This window comes from Trachymyrmex cornetzi, unplaced genomic scaffold (assembly GCF_001594075.2).
Source record: "Trachymyrmex cornetzi isolate Tcor2-1 unplaced genomic scaffold, Tcor1.1 scaffold270, whole genome shotgun sequence".
In the NCBI taxonomy this organism is placed as follows: Eukaryota; Metazoa; Arthropoda; class Insecta; order Hymenoptera; family Formicidae; genus Trachymyrmex; species Trachymyrmex cornetzi.
Genome location: NW_017297377.1, coordinates 558,635 through 581,411, shown reverse-complemented (window position 1 = coordinate 581,411; position 22,777 = coordinate 558,635). Strand labels below are relative to the sequence as shown.

General features: G+C 37.4%; 1 protein-coding gene across 1 annotated transcript in view; it reads right to left on the bottom strand.

The window, feature by feature from the left end:
- LOC108761849 (fat-like cadherin-related tumor suppressor homolog) overlaps nucleotides 1–22,777 on the bottom strand; it is a gene marked incomplete at its 5' end in the record, with an annotated part of 60,704 nt that overhangs the window by 10,600 nt on the left and 27,327 nt on the right. Inside the window, 9 exons of the mRNA XM_018508608.1 lie at nucleotides 44–280; nucleotides 2,333–2,356; nucleotides 3,199–3,423; nucleotides 3,503–3,674; nucleotides 3,776–4,346; nucleotides 4,664–6,224; nucleotides 6,588–6,801; nucleotides 7,866–8,018; nucleotides 13,201–13,356. Of these exons, the coding sequence (XP_018364110.1) occupies nucleotides 44–280; nucleotides 2,333–2,356; nucleotides 3,199–3,423; nucleotides 3,503–3,674; nucleotides 3,776–4,346; nucleotides 4,664–6,224; nucleotides 6,588–6,801; nucleotides 7,866–8,018; nucleotides 13,201–13,356 (3,313 nt within the window). The remainder of the gene's footprint in view (nucleotides 1–43; nucleotides 281–2,332; nucleotides 2,357–3,198; nucleotides 3,424–3,502; nucleotides 3,675–3,775; nucleotides 4,347–4,663; nucleotides 6,225–6,587; nucleotides 6,802–7,865; nucleotides 8,019–13,200; nucleotides 13,357–22,777) is intronic.

Sequence of the window (22,777 nt, the reverse complement as noted above, 5' to 3'; positions counted from 1 at the left end):
GATTTTCAATACGAAGTTTAAATTTGTTTTACGTTTTACTTACCTGTGTCATTGTCTCTGGAGCTCACTCGCAGGACAGGGGTCCCAAATACCGCCGCCTCCGACACCGAGATATTGTAGGAATCCTGCGTGAATTCGGGCGGGCAATCGTTCACGTCCAGGACGAGGATGCTGACGAGTACCTCCGCGTAAACGCCTGATACACTGTCGGTGGCGCGCACAGTCAGCTCATACTGCTTCTTTTGCTCATAATCCAGTTCATCCACCACATAGATTACACCTGATTTATACGAAGAGAAGATTGTAGACCCAAAGCACATACAATGCAGCGGTGTGTCTACGTATCCGTCAAAGGAGCGTGTTCTTACCAAGAGCGATTGAAAGCGAGTGCGTATGAGAAATTAATGTACTCTATTTAGATTAGAAATGATGATAATGTGAAAGAAATCAAAAGGCTCCAAAATTTAACAATAAAAACTTAAGGAAAATTGCCAATGTGAGCCTACACAAGGTGTTTCGTGTGATAATAATAATTCGTAAATTAAAGAAATAATATATTTACAGACATTTTGACTCTATTTAGCTTTTGTATCATCGCCATTTCGATTTTGTAATTAGCGGTGAATTCAGAATTGTGAAAATATACGTATATTTTTGCGATATAAATTCGACGGATCTGTAGACACTAGAAGTCGCGAATGAATGCAGTAATGTGGTAAACACATAAAACGTCCAGATTTCATGATTCGCTAATGCCTGTGATAATGCCTGCACCTCTTGAGAAGTAAATATCGAAATTTCATATTGCGAGTATATTGCTTTGATAGCGACTCTTATTAAATTAATTTCGAAATAATCTGGAAAATGGAATAAATTCTGATTTATCTTGCGTAAGATGCAGGCATGACATGCGAACAGATTGAAGCTATTGAAATCTCGCGAAGAAAATGAAAATGGGTGGGTCGCACGTTCACATCCAGGCAAAATATTTATGATGTGTCTAGACTGGCCTCGAATCATGGAACGATAGTGCATGTAAGCAGCTATTGTGCTCCAAGCCGGTTTCATGTAATTCCATCGCGATTACAATTTAATGAGACCCGCCCAGATTACGATCGCGGAAAAACAGGGAGAGCGGGAACAAAATTAATTTTGTAAATGGTGCACACTAAAGCGGTTTATAGATGAAAGAAAGAGCCTCCCTCCAAAGCAGATATTATAATCTTTTTAAATTAGAAAAGCTCGGGAAACTCCATCTTTGTAAGGTTAGCTTTCGACGAGTACGTGCAATAAGCTTACGCCATAAGTTAGCAAATATCAATAACTAGGAATGTTTATTGTTATTTTTACTGTGGCATAGTATCGTGCGATTATATAAAGTGCAATTTAATAAAGTGTTACGGGCAATAGAACGGCAATAGAATAAAAATTAATTGGTAGAAATCAGGGTATACGTGAAAAAAAGTATATATATATAAGTCTAAACGTGCCATATATATATTATTTTGGAAAATTAAGTGCATCCTATGCAAATTTTATAAAGATGATTGACGAATTTTGTTGTAGAACAGTAAATATGCATGATTTCTGAAGTGATAAATATAACTGAAAAAAATGGAATGTTCCTTTATAAAAATACAAAGTTCAAATAAGAGATTTTTATTTCATATTTTCCCTTAACTTTTCATAAAGATTATTTTATTCTTAGTACCATTTCAGAAACACTATACATGTATATTAATATTACTATGCAAGAGAGAATAGATAGTACGTGTCGTCGTGTTGTTATGGTAATTGCATAAGATAATTGAATAATTTGCATCGATCAAAATGTTAATTGGAAATTCAATCAAGCGTTGCAGCAATTGATAAGCATATACATATTTTAAACTATTAATTACATTCTCCACTGAAGATTGAAGATTAAAACTGCGATTTCATATTGAGTATAACAACAATTAATTGTTTAAATGTGATTCTAGAAATGACTGACATCGTTCTTTGAAAGTTTATAAAAAGATATTTCCGGGGAGTAGAATCACACAGATATATAAAGATATCTCCGAATTAAGAACAAGCAAGAAATTCAAATCTGGAAGTTCTATATTGCATTCGATGCTATCGAGTCGGAATACAAGCCGCTCCCGATTTAGTTATTGAATCTCAGATTTAGCCAAATTCAATTTCGTTGCTCGCGCATTGTTTCAATCTGTTCGACCCAACTGCAGCGATTTGCCTATGATATTATATCGTGCATGAACACAGAGCGGTGTGTAATATAGCATAGCAACACAGCATAGACCGATAGAACTAGAATCTTTTTTATACTCACAAGGACCATTGTTACTGTCAGGGGCTGCGAAACAGGGAGATACAACAAGACTTTAATTTCTAGTTTCCAGACACAAGCAGTTGTAAGAAATACATATGGAACAAGTATCATAATCCGTATACAATATAACAATCTATGAAAAATAACCGTAAATACAAACAACTACTAAAAGTACATACGTAAATGAAAAATTAGATTCATTGGAAAGATTCAAATATAATTAAAAAAAAATATATATATAATAAGATAATAAAACGTAGAATCGGCGCTAAAATCGGTTTAAATTTTAAAATGTGTCGAAAAATGTCTAATTTTTAATGATTAACATTATAACAAATTAAAAATATTATGTTTCTTTCCCCATTTTCCCCTAATTTCACCAATATTGTTATACGATTAGAACTTAGTAACCAACTACCATAATGCAGCAAAACTGACGAGTTTACTAAGTATAGCCATACTAGCAGTATATCATAAGAAATCCTTCTGTAGTTTGAATAGTGTAAGTCCCATAGCCAAGTTATGAAATAAAACCGGGAATGTTTTACGAATCCGGTCCAACTGTCTGATCAACGTAATATTCACTTTACTGTAAGGTTTATATCTTTAATTAAAAGCTCTGAATATGGAACGTTTTCACCATTGTCGACCAAGAAAATCTTTAAATAAACTTGGTTTGATATTTCTTGTTGCACAGTTAATAAGAAATAATAACATCGCCAATTCTTATACGTTTCTATTTTGTCACTGTACCATACAATTTTACAACGTTACGCTATCTCATACGAAATTATTTACCAATCTAGATTTTTTGTTTGTCATCTGATAGGGCATGCCTGAGAATCTGTGTTGCGTATTTTACTTACCCGTATTGAAGTCCAGGGCAAACTCCTCAAAATCATTGCCCTTAGTAATGCTGTATATGAGTTTGCGATTTAGAGGTGACTCAGCTTGAATGGATAACGCCAGAGGTGAATGCACTTCTATACTCTCGAGCACGCTATCCGTATAGAATTGCTTGTCAAATACCGGCATCGAACGATCTATCACCTTCACGTTGACTGGCACCTCAATGGAGCAAGGCGTTATTCCTGCAATCATATTTAGAAGCTCATTTAAAATGGGATCGAGCGGAAAGCGAGTTATTGACTTTGGATTTAACAAACTTACCGCCGTCGTACGCGGCGATCGTAAGCTGGTATTCGCGATTGTGACCTTCAAGATTCTGCTTTAATGATATTTCACCGGTTTTCCGGCACACCTTGAAGAGTTCCCCGTGACCCTTTTTCAATTCATATCTCACTTCGCCATTATCGCCACTATCCATGTCTATCGCATGAACCTGGATGATAATAAAAACATTTGGTACTCGTATATACAAAACCAAAGTGAAGATTGAAAAGAAAAGTACATCATTTCTCATGTATTGAGAAATCTCTCTACCTTTGTAATGACGTCGCCTTTTTGAGCATCGACGGAAACTACAGCATAGTAAGGTAAATTAACGAACATCGGACAATTGTCGTTGATGTCAAGTATAGTGACGTTCACTATGACGTGAGCTACCCTGGGTTTCTCTCGATCCGGCGGATGGCTTTTCGCCTCGACGATTAATTCGTAGTGATCGCACACTTCTCGATCGAATCGTATGCCGTTGGTCCTGATCGCTCCGGAAGTTGGTCCAATGACAAACATGTCGGTGGGATTAAGAATGCTGAATATAATGTGCTCATTCAATGAACTACCAAGGACGTTTACTACCACTACGGTTGTAATCTTCGTGGAATTCTCCAAAATGGCACCTTCATAGACATTCTTTTGGAAGATCAAACCGGAATTCTCCGATTTTTCTACCATCACGTTCACCTGCGCCACGCTCGAATACTTGCCGTCTGACACTCGCACGTGGAGAAGATAGTTCTTCTTCATACGATCGGGATTATGGACCGTAATAATGCCGCTCTGGGCATCTATATCAAAGGTGTGAGCTTTATTCCCATCGATGATGTCATATCTAGATAAGTATAAAACGCATTATTCATCAAGTAAGTCAGATGCAAAAAGTGAACTGAGAATATTAATAATGTAATAAAAATTTCAGATTAATTAATTTAAATCTACTGTAGTCGAAAACGTTATGATATTGAAGAAGTGTGATTATAAAAATATTTTTTTTTTAATCTGCAAATTTATCCTTCCAATAATATAAAAACAGTGTGCAACGAAATGCAGTCATTATTATAAATTATAAACTAAGAGTGCATTTAATACCAAATACAAAACAAGGATTTTGACAACTAGAAAGCCTACTGATGTTTCTGCAGCACGTACCTCAACGCGGCTCCCTCGGAGCTGTCAGGATCCACGGCGTTCACCCGAGTGACAGCGACGTTCTTATACGTCGGCAGCAGAAGCGTGACATTGTAATCAGTCTTGGAGAACTTGGGCGGACAATCGTTAACATCTGTCACAGCTATCATCACTTTGGCAGTGGTCTCGGATGAGAGCTTTGGCTTACCTAAATCTGAGACCTTTACATGAAACGAGAACATCGGTATAGTCTCGTGGTCTAGCAACATGACTGTGCGTATGGCACCGGTGCTGGAATCTATGTGGAAGTACTTTCGTGGTAGATCCTCGACAATATCATAATTAAGCAGCGCGTTTAACTCAGAATCCGCATCTTCGGCCTTGATGACTAATGGTGCGCTCGTGTTGGTCAACACAAGGGAACCGATGTTAGCACCTTCGCTGATCTCGCCACTGTATTGAGCCTGCAGGAAACGCGGCGCGTTGTCATTCCTGTCAAGCACGTGAATGATGACATTGCAGGTGGCCGAAGCGCCGGCCATATTTGTAGCCGACACCGTCAAATTGAAGAATTTAGTTTTCTCGTAGTCCAGCTCATTCTTGATGACTATCACGCCGGTGCTCGGATTCACGAAGAAGGTGTCATCGCGATTGCCGCGCACAATCTCGAACTGTAACGACGACGTACTCCGCGCCTCCACGTGTTTCACGTACGTGCCAAGCTGTTGATTCTCATATATCTCCGCGGACAGCTCCTTCTGGATGAAGCGCGGCGGCGCATTGTCTGCCATTGTCACCATCACATGTACCGGCACGGTGTTCGCCAACGCGGGAGAACCGTGATCGGTCGCCTTCACGAGAAGGATGTATTCGGAGGAGATGCTGAGGTCGAGCTCGCGTGCGACGCGGATAAAACCGAGATCCGGATCGATGGTGAACACGTTGCCGACATTCCCGGACGTAATCGAGTATGTAATCTTGGCGTTCTCTCCACGATCCCGATCAATCGCACATACCTGTACCACCGCTGTTCCAACCGGCGAGCTCTCGTATATCTTTCCCTGAATGATCTCGCTGATAAACTCGGGCGCGTGATCGTTGTGGTCGTGCACGGTGACGATTACTCGAGCGTAGTTGCGCTTGGCTGGCGTGCCCTGATCCTTGACCATCACCGTCAGGACGTGCTCCTCGATGGTCTCCCGATCGAGATGCTCGTTCAACGTAATCGATCCCAAAACCGAGTCCACGTGGAAGATCTCAAGTGAGGCCTGAGTCTGTGCCGCGTGCAGGCTGTAGAAGACCTTCTTATCCTCGTCCTCATCGGTCGCGTGCAATTGCAGGATTCTCTCGCCCTTTTCGACATTCTCTGAGATGTCGACGCGATATGTGGTCTCAGTAAATTCTGGTCGGTGATCGTTGATGTCGATCACTGTAACGAGTAGCTGTGTCAGCGTCGTGTGCACGCCGTCGGTTACGCCGATCGTAAGGTTGTAAAAATTTTGGGTTTCCCAATCCAGCTTCTTTGCAAGCAGCACGTTACCATTATCGCGACCGATGAAGAACTCGTCGCGCTTGTCGCCGTCTAAAATATGTCGATAAAATTCAGGATGACTTTCGTGATCTCTAGCATTTAATCCCATTGTAGATACACGAAATTGTAACGTTTTAATTTTATTACTTGCGTGAGATGTTCAGGACACCCTGGCCTTCTAAATTCGCCAAATGTATGAATACTTTTTATATACATTATTATATTTAGCACAAATTGTTGCAACAATTAAAAAAATTTTCTGCATCTTTATCTAAAGGATGTACGGAATATTATCAATCTTTATTTAATTATAAAGAAAATAATGAAACTGATATAATGTTAGGAATGTAGGAAACATGTCATGCGAGTAATTATGTTAAAATAATCGCGCGAATAATGTGTATTTGTTCTTACCTAAAATATCGTACCACAGAGAATCACCGTCTTTGTCGTTAGCTTGAACGAGGGCGACTAAAAAGCCCGCCTCGTCGCTCTCCGTGACTTCTACGCTTTGATTGTTTGTTTTGAATACCGGAGGGTTCTCCGATTCCTTCGGCGCCTCTACAACTTGAACAGAAACTCGGGTCTGATGACTACGCTGAGGCTCGCCGTGATCGGTTGCTCGTATCTGCAGAATATACAGGACGTAGAAATTCCCATTCAAATCGAGTTTACATTGTAGAAATACCAAGTATGAATACGAGTATGATACATTATAAAGTCAGAATCTAAAATCCAACGTGATGTAATATGATGCAATTTTACTGCAATTTCTTCTTGCCTCAACATTTTTTCTTTACGCTCTAATTATTACATAATTTAATACTGCTTTACTTAATAATAAACAATTTACTTAATAATAAACAATTTATTTTAGTTTTTTTTCAAAAACTAAAATAATCACACATAAACAAGTCTAAATATTTAAAAAACAAAAACTTTTTATCTTCAAATCGTTCTTTGTGCAAATATGATAATTTTTCTCCAAACATATAAGTATTGAGGACTCATAAAAAAGAAAAAGAAAAATTCTCTGGACTTGTTCGATTCTTGCGAAAGTTTTATATTTATCGCCTATTTATCCTATAATGTTTTACATTTATCTTTTTTATAACATTAATAATACTATCAGCGCTTGTTAGACTACTTTGCTTCTTGTTTACAAAAGAACTTGTTTTGTTTTTATCGGAAAAACTATGGACGACTAGTTTCATTCTTGTAAAATGAAATGTTGAACTCTTATATTTTCCGCTTGAATCTTGCCAGAAAATTGTTCACGATGTGACGCTACTGATAGAGAACGGTTTGGTGTCACAACCCAGATATTAAAAAAAAATGGATTTATTTGGTTTTTTGTAGAAAAAATACCTTCAATTATATGTATCAAATTTTATCTACTATTTAATCTTTATGCTTAAAGACTCTTTTTCACGACAGGAATATGTCGCGGTTATAACAATCTGCAAAATTTGGATTTTATGTGAGTATCAGTAGACAATTATTTTACGTTGTGTATAATAACTTATATGAGAGAGAGAGAAATTAAACTCTGAAATTTTGCTTTCTGTTTTTAATTACACAGAGATAGATCACATTCCCTGTCTCTAATGAATAAAACAGTTATTTATACACCATACAAACAGTTATTTATACCACTAAAGTGTTTTTAATTAACGAAAACAGTCCGATTACCATCATTTCATATTCTTGACCAGCCTCGAATCCACGCTGAGAGTACACCATCCCCGTGGTGGGATGAATTTTAAATTTGCCCTTTCCCCGACCGCCTTTGATGCTATATTGGATTCTCCCGTTGTCACCAATATCTTGATCGTATGCAAGAACCTAAACGCAAATTTTCAGAATTATTTTGCTGCCATCACGTTACGATAAACCCATCTACTGCGATGAAAAGTTCAGCACGAAAAAAAACGTTAATATGCTTCGTACAATCTATAATCGAAAGAATGCTGCGAATAAGAATTAACGTACCCCAAAAATTATGTAAATAATAATTAACGTCACTTAACATAAACATTTCTATAAAAAAAAACGTAAAGGCTCGTATCAGCGCATAAGTATCTCTTTAAAAAAATTTTACTTTCTTTTAACTATAAGACACTTCAAATAAGAGAAGGAATTATATTTTTGGTCGAAACGAATCTATGTGGTACTTAATAATATTCATATATAGATTTACAAATAGATACATACATGTATTTCCAAATCTACATACAAGTATTATTAGGTACCAATAAGATCCACTTCAATCGAAAGTAGAATTTTTTCTCTTATTTATTCTTAGCGGTCTAATTTCCATTTAAAATTGCTTAGAAGACACTTCTTTCTATACACTCCTCTAAATGCAAAATGCATATTCAGGCTCGCGAGACATAGAGATAGAAGCAGCTTGCGCAATTACGTTCCTTACTGCGTCGCGGAAAATAATGAGCCTTCGATCGAAGCGCAAGTGTGGCATAATCCGCATGCGGTACATCGAGAAAGAGCTAAGACCGTCGTGATAGCAAAATGCAGCAGGCTCCTCCAGTTTACTGTGGTGTGCCTTAAGCGTGCGCTAACGATCGCGATCGCGGAGTGCCGCAGATCCGAGAGGATGGTAGTCGAGCGGAAACTGTTGTGGTGCATGCACGCTTCCGCGAGTACATTCGCGTGTTATCCTCGGTGAAAACAGACGAGTCCACAGCGTGTACGCGGAAAAAATATAGTTGTCTATGCTATTAGCTTCCGGTTGCTTCTCCGTTGTATCTCTCGTTCTTTCCACGAGTAAACATTTTTCTCCGTGTACACCCCGCCGGCTCATTTCTTGCTGCACCAGTAAGGCGATTGCGTTTCTCCTTCCGGCATCTTCTTCAGCGCGGAAAAACGGGAAATCAAGGCGCGATAAATTTGACTAATTACTTGTCCGACTCAAGCTGCGCGAAAGGCGTTGAGTCCGCGCCTTGACGTCTCTCTTGAGCGCTGCTGGCTGGTTCTTGGTATTCTACATATGCATCCTCGCACATGCACTGTGCCTGCGTTATTCGCAATCATTTTCAAACTTCTCGGCACTCGAAATGATACGCAGATCACAATCCACGATAATTCGTTCCACCCTATTTCCCTTCAGTCGCGCGTTCGCTCGTGGAACGCGCGACTGCGTATTTCACGCAGACATTGCGCGATGTGCATACGGATCCTTAGAAATAGGTACGTATATCCTTTCGACTTGGACGAAAAATTTGGAATAACGATAAGACGCAAATGATCTGTACCAAATCGGGAATCCAGCGAAAAATTTCGTAAGTGCGATCCTTGCTAATCGTAAGATCCTGATGTGCAATCATTAGTAGCGATAAGATAACGGAACATTCTCAGGCGGTAGTTTCGCATTGTATACGATAAGGCAACATTCAGGAGCGTAATACACATAGACGAGCACAAGAGAGACATGAATTATCAGATAAAGAGAGAAGGATGCGAAGAGCAGGAACGGAGAGATAGACAAGACGCGCGGGGGTGAAAAGGGGTGCAGCCAAGAATGCCAAGTATGTTATATGTATATACATATAGTACATAAAGACTGTGCGCAAGATAGGATAAGACATTCAATTAACCCTCGAATGGTCGCGCGTGAAAGCTTGATTACCATATAAAGAGTTGTATACATGTCCAGCTTTATAATTGCCGACTTTATTGACTACAATCAGCTTCCGGAAGTAATTCGATTACGCACGACCAATCGAGGTGCGATCGATTAAGTGCGTGTACACGCAAGTGATCCGTCCTATCGACGGGCACAGAGCAATAGCATGAGAGAAAAAAATATATGTAAAACATAAATATGCACGGAAAGAACGAATTTGCTGAAGTATCTAAAAAGTCAGTTAGATACAAATCTGAAAACAATTTTGTTGGAAAATTCAAAATAATTACGTAGAAGTCTTACACTCTAAATTTCTTGCAGTGAAATCTCACTTCAAGAGAGTGAAAATGCAGCCACCCTTGAAAAAAAGTGAAAATGTTTCACTTCTTGAAAAAAAAGTGACGATCTCACTCTTTTTAGAGTGAAATCTTACTTTTTTGGAATGAGATTTCACTTTTTTGAAATGAAAATTCACTCTAAATAGAGTGAGGATCGTCACTCTTTTTTCAAGAAGTGAAATATTTTCACTTTTTTTCAAGGGTGGTTGCATTTTCACTTTCTTGGAGTGAGATTTCACTGTAGGAAATTTAGAGTGTAAGTAGAAACCTTCAACTCTCTGAGAGTTCGGACATTCAGTAGTTTGCATGAGACAAAAATATGACGGCATTGTAGACGATATAAAACTTATAGAAATCTATATACTCAGTAATAAAAACTCATTGCTGCCATATTTGTCTCGAGTGTTTAGACACTTGAGGATCTCTCGAGTATGATAAGCAATGCTGCAAAAAGCTTTGACATTCTAACAATCAGCTTGAGTATTTGACATCATTATTTTGATGACCCAATAAAATTATTTTCAGATTTGTATCTACCTAAGCTTTGAGATACTTCAGCAAAACTGTTTTTTGCGTGTGAACGTACAATTGGCATAAAAGCGCTCGTGAATCAACGCAAATAGCCCGCGTAAAAATGAAATAATCCGGCCAGTCCTGTATAACGAAATATAATCTAGAAACTATAAGAGCTATTGTATGCTCGCGCGCCGCGCGCCAGGCGTTTATTTTACGTGCCAAGGTGTCCTTACCCTGAAGATACGATCTCCTGACAAGGTGTCGGGGCTAAATGTCTCCCAAGTCCCGTTCTCTAGTAACGTATCGATCGAAAGGTCGAACTCCCGCGAGCGGTTCCTCGATTTCTGTCGAAGAACCAGAGAGGACAGCTTTTAGCCTCAGGACTGTTTCTATCGAGCGAGCGATTCGAATCTTTTTTCCTCTCCCCTTCCCGATGGTTATACGTGTCTGCGCGTCGATCGTTTATCCTCGTTATCCTTCTTCTTACCCGCGACGACGTCGCCGATTTCGCATCGCCCGAGAAAAACTTGAAGCCCATTCAAGTTCCGACGTAATAAAGCCGCGCGAAAACTTTGCGGTGCTCTACATTCTTTTAGATAGAAAGGTCTGATATTTTTGCATAATTACTTTCACACGCGTTTTCACTTCACATCGACATGATATTGCATTTTCTGTGTCACATACAATGATCGCAAAATTATTTAATATGTATTTCGTGCGCGTGGAGACGAGTTTTGATTTATAACTTTTTTTACTAACGAGATTGGTAGGTAAGGTTTCCTAATGCAAAGTTAATGCTTTTGTTTCAAAAAATTCATTCTTTGTATTTTTCAGACACCCGTGCGCAATAAAAAGCATTTTTCCCCATGTTTTTCCGTTTCGTCGCGACACAACGCGGATTAAACACATTACGGACATGTATGGTATATAGCTGTGAACATATAACGTTGATATTTATGTTATCTCTGTGTGTGCGTGTGCATGAGGACCGACCGACTGTAATAAAAATTAGCATGTTTTACACGCACTCTCTGTACCAGTTAAGACACGACAAACTTTGCATTTTTAATTATCTTTCTACGACAATTAGTGTCCATTTCCATCAATGTAGATTTGTAGATTAACTTTAATTGGTTTAATTTACTCTTTATCTTTTTCTGATTCTTGGAAGAACTATAAAAAGATAACAAGTAAGTTAAACCATCGATTAAAATGTTATATTGATAGAAATGGATCTACGGGGGGGGATCATGAAGGCTATGGGACCCACATTCCTTAGAATCTCCTTTTTTAAAAATATTTATAGTAATTATGTTATACATATTTTTAATATTCTTGAAATGCTTAATCACAATTTTGATATTCCAAAAGTATTTTTTAATTTAAGAAACTCCTAGATATAAAAAACATATTCTATTATTTTGTTTAATTTGAAATAAAACGTATGAATTATATCATTTAAATAATATTTTTCCAATGTAATGATTTAAATAGGAATTCAATATTTTATATCTTTTCATATTTGACTTTAAAAAAGAATGTCGCTTGTGACGCGCCAATGGCTTTCTCCTTGACGAATTTCTGGATCCACCGTTGCCTAATAATTGTAAGTACGCTGTATCTAAGTATTGAAGCTCTAAATCTAATTATTGAAGCTCTCCTTTAGGATCAAGATTGTAAATTCTTTCATCTTCAATTCTGCACAGTTCAGGCGTACGCCTCGTAATTTAATTTGCGTCGGCCGACCTCCAGTCGATGCTCGTGTTTGCAGCGAACGTGCGACGTTCACATGGAGGTTCCACCTTCGTAGTAACAAAGGTGACGAGAGAGAGAGAGAGAGAGAGAGGGGGGGGGGAGAGGGAGAGAGGAAAAGAGGGAGAGGGAGAGATAGGAAAGAGAAGTGGGGATGGTGGCTGTGCCAGGGATCCTCGTGCTAGGGCTCATGAGCTAAATCTACCCTTTCTATGCCACGATACTCGGTGAGGGGTTACTTTGATCACATCGAGAAGAGGAGGCTCTGATGGGAAAACGATAACGAGAAGCGAGGGAGGAGGAGAAGAAGTCGCAAGCGTCTGCTCCATGTTGGTGTAATATATCAGGTTGTTTTTGTTTTATTTTTATAGTCACAGCGCGTGACACTCTTGCAAATTGTGCGTTAGTGGAATTCTCGCAAAATTCCGGGCCAAGTCGTCACGACGATCCAACGTGAGACATGAATAGAATTTTACACGCTTGTGTTGCGAGACGATTCATCTTTCGCGTTGCGGATTAAAACAATTTTACAAGTAACGCGCGGTATGTACTTATATACAGCGGGACATAAAGGTTGGCACTTTTTACATGGAGAACGACAACGGAGAAAGCAGGGATCGTTCGGGAAAGATTTGGGTCGCTGTTCGCGCAATCACTTTTATATATTGTGCCCCGGTTTATTCGTTGGCGTGGAAATGTATTTACAAGAAACACGAATGAATGGGAAGCCCATCGGGAAGACCGCGTAACGCGCGAAAAAATTCGAAAAAATCTGTACCTGAAAGAGCGGCTTGTCGTTCGCCGGCGACGCCGGAATCTGGACCGTGTAGAATTTTTGCTCGAATTCAGGGCCATGATCATTAATGTCCGCTACCGTGATGACGACTCTTGTAGTCGATGACAAAGGCGGCCTGCCGTTGTCTCTCACTGTCACCTAGAAGCATGAAATCACCAATTACAGCAATAGAACAATTAAATACATCATCGAGTACACACGTTATGTTAAAATTGTGAAGCAAACGTTCAAAGAGAGATATATATATATATATATATATACACATATATATACAATGTGATTTAAAATAAATATATCGCTAATTTGTTATAACAACGACACAATGCGGAATAATGAAGTTTTCCAGGAAATAAATTTACATGTTTTGAATCATTAAAATATTTTGAAATGCAATTTAGATATTGATAATCGATATCACTTTGATAGAATAATTGATTGTAGAGAAATAAAAGAATGTTCTCATATTTTTTTTTCTTTCTTTATGTTCTCGTCCTTTTTTGTAAGTTACTAAAAATAAAATAACAATTTTTTAGTTCATTGTTGTAACAGATGAGCGATATGTAAATATTATTATGGAATAGTATACACTTGTTATATTAACATATACTGGATTAAGCTTGAAAAAGATTAATAAAATACCAAAAAAAAAGTATAAAAGCGAAAAAGATTGTCTGATGAATTATGTAAAACTGTTGCATTAAAAATTATATATCTTTATGATAATCAGATTTCGATAATATAAAGAAAAATAAACAAAGATAATAATCTCATAAATATTAAAATTTTATTAATTGCAAAATATTATAAACATCGTTATAAGAGAGAAAGGGAGAGATCCTATGTTATCGAAATTTAGCAATATCCGAATATTGAAAAGCCAGCAACAGTAATTTCAGCGAATAAACGAGTTAATGCGAATTCTGATTAATTCATGGTTAAATTAACGCAGATACTGGGCTATCAACAAATCAAATCACAGCATCAACATATCGTTGACTCGATTTATTACTATCTCTCATAATGAAAGCATGTGATCGGCTTTACTACGCAAATTTCAATCTCTCTCTTTTCCTCATCGAGGCATTTATTAATATACAAATTGTGTTCTCATTTTCTCTTTTCACGTGTCGCGATAAATATCCATTCGAATTCCGCAACTATAGTGAAGATACGCGCGTATGCGCATTAATTAAATTCTCAGTTTGATTATTCAGGAAAACACGTAAAACATGTGCAGAAATACACTTTCCCTCGATTCGCGCCATCGATTATTAGTCGAAAAATAAAAAAAAGTGAAAAAAGGGTGCATTAGGAAGAAGTTCAGGGAGTATTCCTCCACGTAATGCGATAGTTTCCTAGACTATATCTCCACCGGTACGATTTTTCGTACACAGCCGCTACCCCTTTTTCTCGTTTACTACAGTCGTTGTCTTATCGCGCACGTTTCTCCTCGTCCTGCGAAAATCCTGGACTTTCATGCGCGAATATCGCACGTACAATCTGGGCAGTCGGCTGTGCTGACCGGAAGAGCAAGAGGAAGCGGAGTTTCGGGTCGTAAAACCAAGTGTTCCCGCATCCGAGACGACATCGCAAATCCGAGATTTTGGTCTTCGCAACGTCGTGAGAATCGCGCAAACGAAAATTGAAAACCGCATAATTTTTACGATTTCAAATTTAGATGCTGCGGAAACATCAAAATCACTTCATTAATAAAGAGGATATGGCATTTTTAATAGCTCTTATTTTTAAAAATTATTTTAAATTTATAAGCGTCAAGAGAGACGTCTTTCTATAATAAACTATCGTCAAGTCACTGAGATCAAATGAATTTATAATTAAACTTGGTGAATAAGTCATGCGGTTATTTTTGAGCACCCCATTTCAGCTACAAGATTTAATTTGTATCTTCGTCAAAGCGGTTGCGTCCGATAGTAACACACTGCATTCTCGATTATCTTTCTTTACCTTGTATCGCCTATAAGTTTTACATGTCCTGGTTTCAGGAATAGAACGTTCCCTGTTCTACGTCGAATTCTATGCATAGATAGATTTGTCTTTCCTAGAGACAGACCTTCGTGCAAATCAGTAACGAAGCATGTGACTCATCGAGATGAGCGTTCTATTACGAAGCCGGTTGGGCGATCTGTCCATCCATCCGGCGGAAGAGCCGCCGGGTAGACTGATGAGAGAGCAGACCGGTTACGAAATTCTCCGTCTCGGGGTCGTCCCCGCCGTCGTTCTTCGGTGCAATAATCGGTCCTCTCACGAAGCAATTTCCGCCTGGGAGAGAGGGAAAGAGAGAGAACGGAGGAAGGCTGCTGAGAGACCGCGACGTAAATCCAATGTCCCTCGGGACATCTCTCGCGGGAGAGGACTATGCGCGTCAGATCCTCCGGGGTAACACCTGCACTAAATTAGGAGTACGAAATTCCGTTTTATACACCGGACGTCGGCCCGAATATCGGGCCACTCTCATCTGCGACATGATGCGAAACAGCTCCGGATTTCCCTCGTACGTATTCGCGTCGGCCGCACGCTTATCCACGTTGTCACATCTCTATACAGAACGATTCGAATTCATTAAACAGAGCACATCTAGGGTATTTTTAATCTGTATTGTCTGTTTTCAATTTGTTCACGAGAGACCATCTACTCGATTTAATCATTGTATCTTATATGTATTGAGTTAGAAGGAAAGCGTAATATCTCTCTCTCTCTCTCTCGTACTTTTAGTTCAAAGTTACATACTATATTATATTATACTATTATATATATTATTATACTTACAATAAAGTTTCAGTCTTAAAAATCTGTTTTTTAAAAATCGCAATATGATAATTTTTATGGAGTTGTGAGCAAAGTAAAAATGCTCCTTTTTCCTGCGATAATTCAATAATAAAAAATCTTAAGAACATTTTTTAAAAACGATTTTATGAGGAAAACTTTCAGCTTTTACGTTAGAAAATTTTTACAAATTTTTATTTTTTGGCACTTAAGAGATTCATAAAATGAGAGAAAAATTTCCCATTTTGTTCAGCTTGTAGTTAATTTGTATATGTAAAATCTCATATAAAATTTATCGAATTCACAGAAACTAGAAAAATATAATGACTTTTCGAAAGCAAAGATTATAAATTTTAAAATCCTTTTTAAAATTTAAATTTCATTCATTTTTTTAACGAATATATTTTATATATAATTTCAAATTAAAAATACGATTTTACTTTTCTTCCAATCCAATAGTAACCTTCAAAACAAGAACCTTCTTTGCTTCGAAAAATGGTGCAAAGATAATGTGTTTTCCAAGAGTGTAATTTTCCTTTTATTACAAAGTTAATTACATGAAAATCATGCGTGTCCTGTTTAATGAAAGCGCATCAGCATCCGGAATTCTGCCATGTCGTGTTTGTTCCTCCGAGGCTATATAAATTTCATCATAGTCATCTTCTCGTATCTTCAAGGCGGAGAAATATATTAAGTGTCTCATTTCTGGAGCACCCTGTACAAGATGAACACGGGCCCTTATAACGTGGTAGATTTAAACGCTTGGCCGATCGCGTTAAATCCATCCGAGTGTCGTCGTATCTCGAAGGTGCGTCACGAGTTTCCTTGCTTCGCACTCCCTTCAAGCACTCGCAATTTTATCATTTCACTCAGAGTGCTCGCGCTCCGGGCTACTAGGACGGTTTAATATCGGTATGCGATCTATGTAAACCGCACGGAAGGGTTGGCAAAATTCCGAGAATACGAGTCAGCACAGCAAACATGCGAATTCTAAGTAAAGATCATTATCCCACTAAATTGCGTACTAAATATGTCTTCTTTCTTTTTTATGTGCGATCTATCACAAGTATGATGAATGTTCATTGATGACAACTTGGTATCGGATTTTCTCGTCAGTGTATCATTTTTCATTGCACAATGTTTTTCGATTGCATGTCACAAGTATCAAACTTTTGATTAGTTTTGCATAGTATTTTCTATTAGCAAAAAAATCATTTGCATTTTGAAATCAATTATTATACAGTTTTATACAAGATATTACACAACCGGATCTGTTAATTCTTTATGCCTATATATTAAAAGCTGGCAAAGCTATTGCACAATCAACTAAATCATAAACATAAATTTAATGCTTTTTTGTTGCTAGTTTTTTTGCTTCATTTGCGATTCTATTGTTCTTGCCGATTTCATAAAAATAAGGACTGTGCCGATTTAAATTTATAGTTAGCACAGCCATAGAAAAAAAAATAAAACAAAATATATCCTTTCAATGCCATTTTGTTGCTAATTAGTCGTGCCTAACGGACAGTTAACTCTTTGATACATTTCTTTTTACAGCAAAAATATCAAGAAAAAATTATTTATCTCAATTTTATTCTTAATTTTCAACATCAAATATTTGTATAGCGTTACTCCTTAGTTTAGTTTAAATCTATCAAAGTAAAATGCATTTGAAATTAAGAAACGAAGATGAAGGTTTTACCAATCTGGAAAAAATCTTTCATTTTCAATTAATTAAGAAGACGACTTCTTTTCTCAGTCTTTAATCAATTCATCAAAGGATTCATAAATAAAATTCTAAAGTAATATTATAAGACGTAGAAAAGTTTAATTAATTTAAAAGAAAAAGTATTGCCCCTTCTCTCCCTTAACAAAATTTTACCATTTTAACGTGAGTATTTAACACAAGGTAAGAGAGATGCAGTTTCATGATGGATTTCGCGTGTCAGTCGAGCCCTATTATTTCTGCGATTTAAACACGGGTCTATTGAGTAGTATGCGACAAAACAGCCGGACTTTCGGAATAACTTGGCAGCATTTCCCCGGCGAGAAGTATATCCCGCTGCGAGGCTGCAGTTCCAGAGAGGAATCGCGTTTTCCTCGTGATTAGGGGTAATAGCCTCATGCTTTGCCCGAGCAGTTCTTCAGAGCCTTCCCTTCTCGCGTCGCCCTCCTTTGCTCCTCTCGCTCGACTCTCCGTAATTACATCCACGGCCTCTGGTGATTTCTCTGGACTTAACCCCGCGTTTACAGCTAAATCCGAGGAACTCGCCACTAGGTACGACGAGACACTCGCGACAGTCGGCCATAATAAACTCGAAACTGCCACGTGGAATGTACCGCGCGGTTTCGCAAAGTAGCTGGAAAGTTGCTTTTCTCGTTGCGTCGTGAGTGACGACTACCGTTTCAGTTTACGTGAGAAATCGTCAGCGAAGGTTTCGCAAATTTTATAGCGACGATATTTTCTTGACGTTCTGATCAAGGCGATTCTTTTACATAGGAAAGGCATCAAACCTCGGCAAACTCCATCGTCATGGAACATTTCCGAACGAAGGATTGGAGATTCGTATCGCGAGAGAATCAGCGCCGGTGAAAAAGCTGCTTCGCAGACAACATAAATCGTCGACGATGGCGCCTAGTAGGAGATCATTACTTTGGCCTCTTCGAAACTTTCTTCGCTTCGAAAGCGCACGGCTTTTACGAAGGAACAAGTAAGCATGTGTTCTAATCTCTGTTAAATCTATAGTGTCAAATTTAACTTCATTTAATTTAAATCGCCATTGCTCCTACTAAATATATCGTTACTTTATACTAAAACGGTAGTTGAATTCGATGTATAGTGTCAAATATAACCATTGTTTTAATATAAATAACGATATAATTGAGTAGGAGCAGTGGCGATTTAAATTTAACACTATATAAATTTAATAGTGATACGATATCGCTCGACATGTTCTAGGACAGCATTATTCTCAGTTTCCATATTGTATTCGTTCAAAAGTCAAAATGTTCAATATTAAACGAAAACGGACCGAGAAATAGTGAATACACACAAAAAAATATTTTGCTGCTCCAGCTAGAATTATCGCTGTTTTTTGTATCTGATAGAAAATTATGTATCATACGCAAAGAATTTATAGCACGAATCTAAATTCTATCTCTGTCATCTATATAGATGCAATACATATCCAATATCGCAGTACTTGCTAGAAATTTATCTATTTTAGCTAATTTTTCGTACTTAGATAATTTTCGTTATAACTGCAAGATCACTTTTTTGAGTGTATAAGATGAGTGAAACAGGTCAAGACTGAGATACGCCTTACATTTAAAACTTCCTTAAGTCCACCCACTGTAGCTAATAAAATTATTCATAAAACTCATTCAGAGGATGAATTAAATATAAGGTCCGATTACGAATACGGGTTAGTGTCTAATAATAGATTGTGTGAATTTTTACAATGCAGTTCAAACAAACTGCGTGTCAATTATTTGTTCGTCTTAAAACATAATTTTAGACTGAAGCTGAAGTACGTAATATCACAAATAAAATTGACAAGCAATTTAATATTACTGATGCTAATAAGCATCTTCAAACCACTGTAAATAATTTATTGCGAAAAATATCACCTCAGCAGGGATTCGAATCTGGAAATGTCGCTTGAAATGTTCACCCGTGCGGTCACGAGATCGAGCACGGCAATAATGAAACGAGCGAGTAGGATTTAATAATCTCATTCTGCTTGTATAAAGCAAAATTCCGTTTAAGCCGATCCATTATAATAGCAGGACGGCGGAAAGTGCAATGGGAAATACGGGCTTATCTCGAGGATATCGAAATATTCTCAGATCTACCTAAAGCTTGGCGTTAATAATGATCGGTCTGTATCCGCAGGAAATTCCTCCGATTGTTTGCGTTACCTAGTCAGAATAAGCCTGCGTTCACTCGCTCTAATTTCGCGTCGTAATAAATTTGTGTTTCCGGAACGGAGGATTCCTCTGCGAAGACTAATTTTCCAGAAAATGTGGAACTCACGGTTATTTTCCACGACGGGGGAAAAAAAACTATAATTTCTCTCGATGATCGCCGTGATAGTGAACACGTAATATCCACATCAGTGTTACATTCTATTTGGCAAGCCGAAATATTATGGCCTTCTTTCCGTCTATTCTCTCTCAATCTCTACCTCACTTCTGCCCTTTCTCTTTGGGGGAGAGTAAACCGACGGATCGTTAAGGGAATATCACTCGCTCGCCGGAGCAGAAAAGCATGCATAATTTGAACTCCGTTCTGAAGGAGACTCGACTCCGTGCCGGTTTCTCGCGTGGTCGAGGCCGTTTCCGACGACCGTTCGCTCCAAGGATTTACGCCCGCACGCACGGAGTATGATTTCGGAAATGACTACACGGTGGATAGATTATCATAAAAGATTAATGGGCCGAGCGACCGATAGTTTGGTCAAAGACGCGGCAATGTACTGTTACATTCATTATTCATTGGATCGCCGAGTCTGCATCGTTTACTGACGTGAGGCGGAGTTACGTTGGCAGAGGTACACTTGCCAAATTCTTAAATTCCGATGGGAAGAGATCGACTCGCCAATATATTGCGAACTTGGCACCGGCGTCTATCATTTGTTTCTATACTTTAAAAGAATTCGACAAAATCGCTACTCTATTTCTCGAACGATGACAAAGCGAACATCTTTTGTAAGAAATTGATTAAATACGTTGACTACATGTTCTTCGACAAGAAGTAAAATCTGGCATTAATAAATTTTTTTAACTCCAGTATCTCTTTTTTTTTAATCGATCAAATTTTATTTTTCACTACTACATCCGCGCCTCTTCTTCTAAATATATAAATATTAATAAAAATTAAAAATATTGAAACTTCTCAATTTTCTTTTCACATTTTTTATTTATATTAATAGCTATTGCTTTTTCATCAAGCCACGACAAACATTAACACTATGACTGTTGTATTATACATATTTAGGTGACAATATAGAAAACTTACAATCTCGTTATTCATTTAAGTAACGATTTTATTTATCCGATTAAGAATGATTTTATTAAGTATTTAAGACATTAAAGAAATATAAATTATTAAAATATTAAAAAACAATAAAGTGTTAAAATAATACACTACAATTAGAGAAATGTTTTGGTACGTATAATCCATTTATTTTATTTATATGACTAATAAAAACTTTGTTACTTTTTCATTTAAAAATTGTGTTGTCTAATTAAAATTTGATTATTTCGATCAAATTTTGATTAAGACAACAAATTTGGTTAAAACAGCCTTTGATTAGAACAATACAATTTTTAAATGAAAAAGTAAAAATGCTTTTATTAGTCACATAACAACAAAACAAATGGTTATGCGTACCAAACATTTCTCTTTCAGTGTAGATTTATTAAGTTCAATACCGAAGTCAGCTGGCAGTCAAACTGTTAAAAGCATTAAAATTTAAATTAACCGTGCTTTTATGCTATTATTTATGACAGTTCATAGAATTTATGACTTCCAACATAATCGGAAATTTAGCTCTGTTGCATATTAGTCGCAGCCGCATTTTCAAAAATGGTTACTCGTATATTCAATCCACAGGTGCACTCCTATCATATTTGAAATTCAATGTGAAATTCCGCACTAATAAGCGTATTTTACCGCTACAATGAGCTATTTTGCGAAAAATAAGTATTTAACTAGTTGGTTAAAGCAGTGAACGGATGGAACTGTCGTTTAGCCAGCAGCTAGGCATTGGAAAACGCTTATGGCAACCCCGCGAGGTGACTAAGCGGCTAGATAAACGCTAAAGGACGACTATCTGAGGTCGGAATAAAGTCAACTTCATCCCGCAGATGTTCCGAAATGTTTGCTGTAATAGATACGCTCCTTATCTTTTAAGGAAATTATTAACAATTGATTCTTTAAAAAATATCGACAGAGTAAGATATACTACTATATCACAATTATGCATATATACGATACAATTTAGTGGATAAAAAAAATACAAAAAAAAATAAAAATACATGTATATATTAAATTTAGAAATTTTATAGCAAAAAATGTTATTTTGTGATTTAATAAAATCGGAATCGAAATGATCGAATGCATTAAGCAAAGATGCTCAAGCTTTGTCGTAAATTTGCTATTTTCATTTCTCATACTCTGGTATGAACGAATCTCGATGTGAAGACGAGACTCTAAAGATGTTATCAGAGAAAGCTGTGCGTAATTATAGTCGTTAATAATTGGAATCCCTATCTGGAAGGCAAAGAGACGCGGTTTCTGCACACATCGTATCAAACGTTGAATAAAGACAACGCGCGCGATAGTATTTTTCTTTTTCTTACCTCCCCGTTCAATCGTACAATCGTAAAGTTTACCTTCAATTAAAGTGTACTTCTTAAGGCGCAATTAATAATTGATATTACACCGAGTATGGCGAATACGCTTGCTTCATCTAGATAAATGTCGGCTTTTCTTTGGAACCGTTTAATTGTGATAAACACTCTGTAGAACATGGAAAAAAAAATGTTGCTGGCTACAGCTAATTCTGATTAGCTGAAATTGCATTAGCTACTATAGCTATAAAATTTGTTAATACATACAAAGGATTTACTGCTGTAGCTAATATAAGGACGTGATAGCAAAATATGCATGTCTGTTACAGATCAATTTATTTAGCAGCATGAAGTTAGTTGTATAGTTATCGGATATGTCAGTGTAAAAGAAAATTGTCTCTACCACAGCTAAATATGG